The sequence below is a fragment of the Danio aesculapii genome, chromosome 18, assembly GCF_903798145.1.
Source record: "Danio aesculapii chromosome 18, fDanAes4.1, whole genome shotgun sequence".
Taxonomy (NCBI): Eukaryota; Metazoa; Chordata; class Actinopteri; order Cypriniformes; family Danionidae; genus Danio; species Danio aesculapii.
This window is the reverse complement of record NC_079452.1, coordinates 7,836,772-7,844,199: the sequence shown is the minus strand read 5'-3', so window position 1 is coordinate 7,844,199 and position 7,428 is coordinate 7,836,772. Positions and strand designations below refer to the sequence as shown.

The 7,428-nt window shown below is 35.0% G+C and overlaps 1 protein-coding gene across 1 annotated transcript; it reads right to left on the bottom strand.

The window, feature by feature from the left end:
* Nucleotides 1-2,783: 2,783 nt before the first annotated feature.
* Nucleotides 2,784-7,096, bottom strand: zgc:171509 (trypsin domain-containing protein). Its single transcript, XM_056478737.1, has 5 exons — nucleotides 7,011-7,096; nucleotides 5,602-5,752; nucleotides 4,218-4,462; nucleotides 3,365-3,501; nucleotides 2,784-3,269 (listed from the first exon to the last, which is right to left on the bottom strand). Exons 1-5 carry the CDS (start codon nucleotides 7,048-7,050, stop codon nucleotides 3,120-3,122), a joined length of 723 nt encoding a protein of 240 aa, XP_056334712.1. The 5' UTR covers nucleotides 7,051-7,096; the 3' UTR covers nucleotides 2,784-3,119.
* Between the last annotated feature and the right edge of the window lie 332 nt (nucleotides 7,097-7,428).

Below are 7,428 nucleotides of genomic sequence, written 5' to 3'. Positions count from 1 at the left end.
GTCCATATATTTTACAGTCTATGGGCAGCAGTCGCTGTTATGACGTAAAACTAACCGAACAAACTGAAGGAAACATAATTGATAATCACGTTTTGGCGAGCCATGACCCAACCAAGAAAAAGGAAAATCAACAGTGAGTGCAGGAAATTTCAGTCACGTTGGGGCAAAGAATATTTCTTCACCGTGATCAGCGGAATATGTGTCTGTTTAATTTGACAGGAATCAGTTGCAGTAATAAAGGAATATAATATTATAAGACATTATGAAACAAAACATCAGGCCTTCAGCTCTTACACTGGTGTCGAACAAGATCAAAAATTAAAACAATTAGCAGCTGCCCTATCTGCTCAACAACAGCAGTTTTTTCCTGCTAAAATGTAAGTCTTTCTAGAAACAGTTGGACGACGAATTAAAATAATTCCATAATGAAACACACGCACAAAAAAAAAACGCAAAAAACCCCCCGCTAAATTTAGCGATCTATAATCCATAATAATAACTCCTGTATATCAGTCCCACAACATTCTGACACTCGATGACACTGGAATACCCTGTCAGAAAAGACTAGTGGCTGAGAATGAGCTTTTTTTACTGTGTCTGCTATAATGTTAGTGTTGTTTTCGTGTGTTTACATAAATGAATATGGCTATGGTGTAAATATACAGTACAGTTATGATCTTATTGCCACATCAGTTCGTTATGATAACATAATATATGCCTTCAGTGATTTACTGAAGATAAATACCACAAAATGACACAACTGTAAAAATTACAGCATCCATGATCGTCTGATCTCACATGAAGCATGAGATCGCGATGACATGAAGTGTTCAGGTGCTGTAGTGCTATCCCAATTCTTACGGGTGATATTTGAAACCCTTCCCCTTAACCCTCGGATGCAAGGGCCAAGGGGAAGGGGAGGAGGAAGGGGTAGAGGTACAAAAATAGAATTGGGATTGGGCCAGAAAGCTCCAAGAAGAGGTCATGGGCTTTCGCGGGTTTTAAAGGGACAGATCACAAGGAAAATGGATTCACTATTTACTCAGTTCTAAACTGTTTCTATCATCACTGGAACACTAAAGACGATATTTTGAAGAAAGCTGAAAGTCTTTAACCGTAGTTACATCCATAGAAGGAAAAACAAATACTAGAAGTATGGGATTTCAGGTGTCCTTTGTTCAAAATACAATTTTGTGTTCAATAGAGGAACGAAACTGAACAAGGTTTGGAACAAGTGAAGGGTGAGTAAACGATGACACAATTTTCATTTTTAGGCTAACAATCACAATCAAGAGAGCCGTCCAATTAAAAGTAGAGTCATATAATATGATCAATGTCTCCCCCTACTGTTTTCTAGGTGTATTGTATCAAATTGTACAGTTTGTTAAAATTACACTATTATAAACTTATAAACTACTGTATGATACTTTGAACAGTATGTCTGGCCTTGTGAGTCTGTGGTTTGAATAGTTTTCTTTACATGGCAGTACAGTACAGAGGGATGGGCAAAAATACATTGAAATGTATTTTTAAATAAAATACCAAATACCTTAGTTTTACATGTATCAAAAGAAACTACGAAATACAACAGCTTCAACAAGTATCAAAATAAAATACTGTATTTTTGTATTTTAAAAATACAAAATACTTTTAAAAGGGAGCATGACATTTTTTTCGCAAACCTTCCATCAACAGGCCTATTGGATCAATCCCTTCACCATTAAACTGACTTAGTGAAGTAAATAATGTTTGATAGCAACAGCTTTTCTCTGCTACTTCGTTCACCTTTAGGGGGAAGTTGTGCCCTACTGGTTAGTGAGTTAGACTTGTACCATTTACTGCACCATTTATAAACCATTTACTGCAGATAATGAGTCAGAACTCTATATAGAAATATAGAAATCTATATATTAAACTGTATACAATTAAACTGTTCTATACTCAATGTAAAAACGTGATTTCTGAAAACTACTAAATACTCTGCTGCTGCTGTGTAATAGGAGTCTGGAGTTTTTGACCAGTTTGTATAGACTGGAGTATTATTAAATATTTGTGTTTCATATATTGTGACATTTTGACATCTTTATGCAAACATCTTTCATCTTCATTAATTAACTATACAGTGCACCTGCAGATCAGCTACTGGCATTTGAAACAGCCAATTAAGTATTGTAGGTATTGCCACTGTAGGACTTATTTTTATGTTGTTTGTCTTATTAGACAGTAGACTCTCGGTTTAGACTCTTAAAAATCCAGTACATCGTATCTGCATCCTGCAGCAGACTGAGACTTATGATGTTCTTAAGCTCCTCATCCTGTTCTTCAGGACTGAGATTTTAGTCCATTTCATTTCTTAAGCAAAGATGCTGAAATATAGCCACACTATAGCCATTATATATTTTTGGTCTTAGCATTGCTCAGTAGCTATTTACAATGGTTGTTGGCTTTCTCCTAAATATACCCTCACCATTTGTCTGGTACTTTCTTTAAGCAGAATTTCCACCCATACTCCAATCTTTGACCACCTCCTTGAAAATAAATCAGTTTAATGTTCTGATCTCAAGCCTAGGCAAATAACTGAGAAAGCACCAATCAGAAGCCTTGTTTTATGATGTCATCATGTAGACTTCTTGCAAAGTATTTTATGGTATTTTAAAAATACAAATTTATTGTTAAAATACAATATTTTGTTATTGAACACACAAAAAAAGATTACTTCATAAACAAACCAGAAAGTCACGAAAAGTCTTTTTAAAAATGATTGATGTTTTATTACAAGCTCAACTGGAACGATAAGTGATTACATGAACATACATGAAATTGCAAAAAAGATACATGAAAAGTCATATATATTGTATATATTAACCCCTTTAGAATTTTTTAAGACAAAAACTCTGCAATGCGCTGTTAGTCAAGACCATATTTGTTAATCAATGTTTATTTTTAAAGGAAAATGTGCTAGAAATTATTTACCAGGACATTATTTTTTCTCTCCCTCTCTCTCTCTCTCTCTCTCTCTCTCTCTCTCTGTGTGTGTGTGTTCAAAGCTTTATGCAGTTACTGATTATTAAGAAAATGAACTTGTGATCAAAACAGAACCATACAGGCTGAACAAGCAGTTAGTTATTAGCTATGGTGTATTTGATCCAGTTTATGTAGCGGCATACTTCAACATAAACCCCAGGAAAGCCTGGTTCAGCGCAGCCATTGCCAAAGGAAACAATGCCTTTCAGTGTCCCATTGCACACTACAGGACCACCAGAATCCCCCTGAAATAAAAATTGGAGAATCAAAAAGCAAAGTGGCCATTTGTATGACAATAATGCATACATACAACATATAATAAAAACAATCATTAATGTACCTGACATGAGTCTTTTTCTCCATCCATGAATCCAGCGCAGAACATCTTTTTTGTTATTATTTTTCCATACGCACTCTTACAATCTTCTCTTGATAATATAGGCAATTTTAAACACTGCAGTGTAGAAGAAATGGAATCTGCATAAAAAAATATGAACGGTGTTAAAATAAAACTGTGTTTTGTTCACAACAAAAGCTTTTATGTTACTTTATATTCATTTTAATAAGTTAATTGCATTTCAACTAATCTTATGCAAAGTGTAACTTAATATTTTTAGTCAGTTTGACTGACTAAAAGATCATTTGGTTTAACAAAAAATATAAGTCAGTAAGATTTTTTAACAGTGTAGCTAATGTCTTAATATTTTCCAATATGATAACAAAGGAACAGTTCACGGCAAAAATGAAAATTTCCTCAACATTTTCTCACACTCAAGTGGTTATAATATTTTATAAATTTCTTCTGTTGAACACAAAACAAGACACATTGTTTATTTTAATGCTAACTAAATATACAATTATTTTAGTAATAGATTATAGTAATATATACAGGTTATCAATATATAAACTTAAAATACACATGCATAATATCTAAAAAAAACAAAAAAAAAACATAGATCTAAAGAAGAAAAAAAGATATTCTGAAAGAAAATGTTGTAAAAAGCAGCCACTGGCATCCATAGTCAATGATTTTTTCTCTCTCCCCAAATTCTACATCATATTTTCCTTTGTGTTCAGCAGAAGAAAGAAACTCAATGGAGGGCGAGTGAATGATGGCACAGCTTTCATTTTTGTGTGAACTATCCTATTAATTAAATTATATACAGTATGAATAAAATTCATCACCACATCACCTCCAGTTACGCCCCATCCAGAAACCAAGCACTGCTCCCCTGCAGAAGAGCATTCGGTTGGAAGTGGGACTGGCTTCACATTGTTGTTGATAACAGCAGGCTCTCTCAGCTTGATCAGCATGATGTCATTGTTGTGTTGCTTATTATTGTACTTTGGGAAAGAAATCACCTTTTCTGCTTGGATCTGCTGCTCTGTGCCTTCAATAACATACATGTTGTGGTTTCCCAGATGGACAATGATAGATCTATTGACAAGGAAGTAATATTTTAATTAATCTGAATATTGTCTATCTACCCAGTGAGCACCTTGATGCCAAAACGTCATTAAAAAAACTCATGAAAACAACACAGGCTCATTGTGAATAGGTACCCGCATATACATTTATGGAGAGCACAAATTATATAGCATTACATCTTTAAAATGAACAATACAGGGTGGTATGACGCAGCACACGGCTTCTGATTCTTTTCACGCTACCAGCTGACCGCTTACCTCCATGTGGACGGCTTTTCCATTGTTACCAGTTTGCCCAGTGGCTCACTGCATACGTCAACTTGAGACGCAGCGAGGAGTTGACTGCGACGGCAGGCTTCAAGTTCAACAAAGAATGGTTTCAGAAAGCAGGCAAAACAAAATTCAAAGGCAAAAAAATTATATAAACAAGTAAATAACAGGGTGAGAATGTGGCAAGAGACGGCCACGAGGGCTTTTCTTTTTCTGGATTGCTTTTAAAAACACTGTTGGTTGGGTTTAAGAAAGGCGGTGGGTGGTTCAATCGGTGTTTTTGAAAACACTATTGGTTGGGTCAGTCAGTCGACAGCGACCTCTGGTGGATTTACGCGAGATGGGCAGGCAAGACTGGCATTCGTGAGAGAAATTTGAGATCTTAAAAAGCATACACGGTGGCCTCTGGTGGATTCGCGAAAACAAAAACTGCATAAAAAATGTAACCTCCTGAGACATATGTTGTGCTCTTCAGAAATTTATACAGGGGTACGTCTCCATAATGAGCCTGGGTTGCATAAAAACATCACAAATGTAAATCAATTTGATCTTAAAACAAATAGTGTCTTAAACGTGCAATTCCATCAAACTTGAAGACTTTGTTGAAGAAAAATAATTTTTTATTTTGCCACAGTGTGAATATGTAAAGTAACTGTTATGATATGATACTGATTAAAAACACCTAATTTTTAAATTAGAGCTAAAATACCAGATGTGTGAAATCTTATCTTTATTAAAGAGCTTTATAACAACTCATTAAAGCTAATTATAGTATTTCTAGTTATTCCTTATAGGATAAATTGAGTTAAAGATGAATTCATAAAATGTCTGTAATATAATTCTTATAATGTCTATAAATGTCTATAATGTGATACTTACGAGGACTCGCAGTGTGCAGCAGACACAACCCAACTTTCATTGATCAAAGATCCCCCACACAAGCCATATCCATCATCGAGGTACACTTGCCAGGGCTGAGAGTGAGGCTGACATTCATAACCTCCAATGATTTCATCACCTTTGCTGTGAACTTTAATAAAAAAAATGCAAAAAAAAAGTTATATATATATTGATTTTAATGTTACAATGCAAGTCAGTGAAAATGTATGCTATTCTTGTATATACAGTTAAAATTAGAATTATTAGAAAAGAAATTCAAAGGAGGGCTAATAATTCAGATTTTTGACTTCAACTGTACACTACCTGACAAAAGTCTTGTCGCCTATCCAAGTTTTAGGAACAACAAATAATAACTTGACTTCTAGTTGATAATTTGGTATCAGAAGTGGCTTATATGAATAGCAAAGGCTTTTAGATTACACTTATTTTAGCAAAAAGAAATATGATCATTGTGTATGACTTCCATGAGCTTGGAGGACTGCATCCTCACATCTCTGCAATGACTCAAATAGCTTTTTAATAAAGTCATCTGGAATGGCAAAGAAAGCGTTCTTGCAGGACTCCCAGAGTTCATCAAGATTCCTTGGATACATCTTCAACGTCTCCCATACGTGCTCAATTATGTTCATCTCTGGTGATTGGGCTGGCCAATCTGGAGCACCTTGACCTACTTTGCTTTCAGGAACTTTGTGTGGAGGCTGAAGTAGAAGGAGTGCTATCCTGCTGGAGAATTTGCCCTCTCCTGTGGTTTGTAATGTAATGGGCAGCACAAATGTTTTGATACCTCAGGCTGTTGATGTTGCCATTCACTCTGCAGATCTCTCAAATTCCACCATAATGAATGTAACCCCAAACCATGATTTTTCCTTCACCAAACTTGACTGATGTCTGTCAGAATCTTGGGTCTAAGCGATTTCCAATAGGTCTTCTGCAGTATTTGTGATGATTGGGATGCAGTTCAACAGATGATTCATTGAAAAAAACTACCTTCTGCTACTTTTCCAAATGAGAAGTTGAGTTATTATTTGTTGCTCTTACAGCTGGGATCGAAGACAAGACTTTTGTCAGGTACTGTATACTATATTTAAAAAAGAGATTCCTTACCCAATCAATGAGCACCACAATGGTAACCTATTATTACTATCCACTATTACTGGGACACATTATTGTTAATTGTAATGCCAACTAAATATAAAACCATGAAGATAATAAACCCCCCTGCGAAATGTAAGGTCAATGTAAATAACACTAACTGATGTAATGGAAACCACCCACACAGTGGGAGAGATATTATTGTTAATTTTAAATGTTAACTTACTGAAATACAATGCAGGTATAATCCCGCAAACATTATGTATGTCAAAAAAGAAGGAAAGAGAGCTACATACCTACAACCCCGATCAGTAGAATAAACACAATGCTATTCATTTCAATGCAGGAAAGGAGGAGGACTGCTCATACACAGACAGTTCTAAAGAGCACTTCTACAAAATTCAGGAATGGCATTTGTGTTTTTAAGCAATCATTTGAACACACCTACAAGTACACAACAACCAATAGTGAACAACAAATTATGGTATGGCAGAGGAACAACTATTTAGCAACATTATGGTCTAACACTAGAATCACCATGGGGTTAATTTTACCCATCAGTGTTATTTAAATGTACATAACAGACCTTCAATAAAACATTTAAGCCTCTCAGTCATCGACTTTTACTGAAAATTGCCTTATTTACAATTCCCAGATATTAAAAATTGTTTAGATAAAAATAGATTAAAAAGTGGGACATTTATTCCTATAAGT

Bases quoted from the DNA above. Each gene is read 5' to 3' on its own strand.
- zgc:171509 (XM_056478737.1), bottom strand. From the start codon at position 7,050: ATGAATAGCATTGTGTTTATTCTACTGATCGGGGTTGTAG. The intron at 5,753-7,010 runs GTATGTAGCTCT...TTTTTATTAAAG, and splicing joins TCTACTGATCGGGGTTGTAG to TTCACAGCAAAGGTGATGAA. The intron at 3,502-4,217 runs GTGATGTGGTGA...TTTTTTATGCAG, and splicing joins TGGATGGGGCGTAACTGGAG to ATTCCATTTCTTCTACACTG.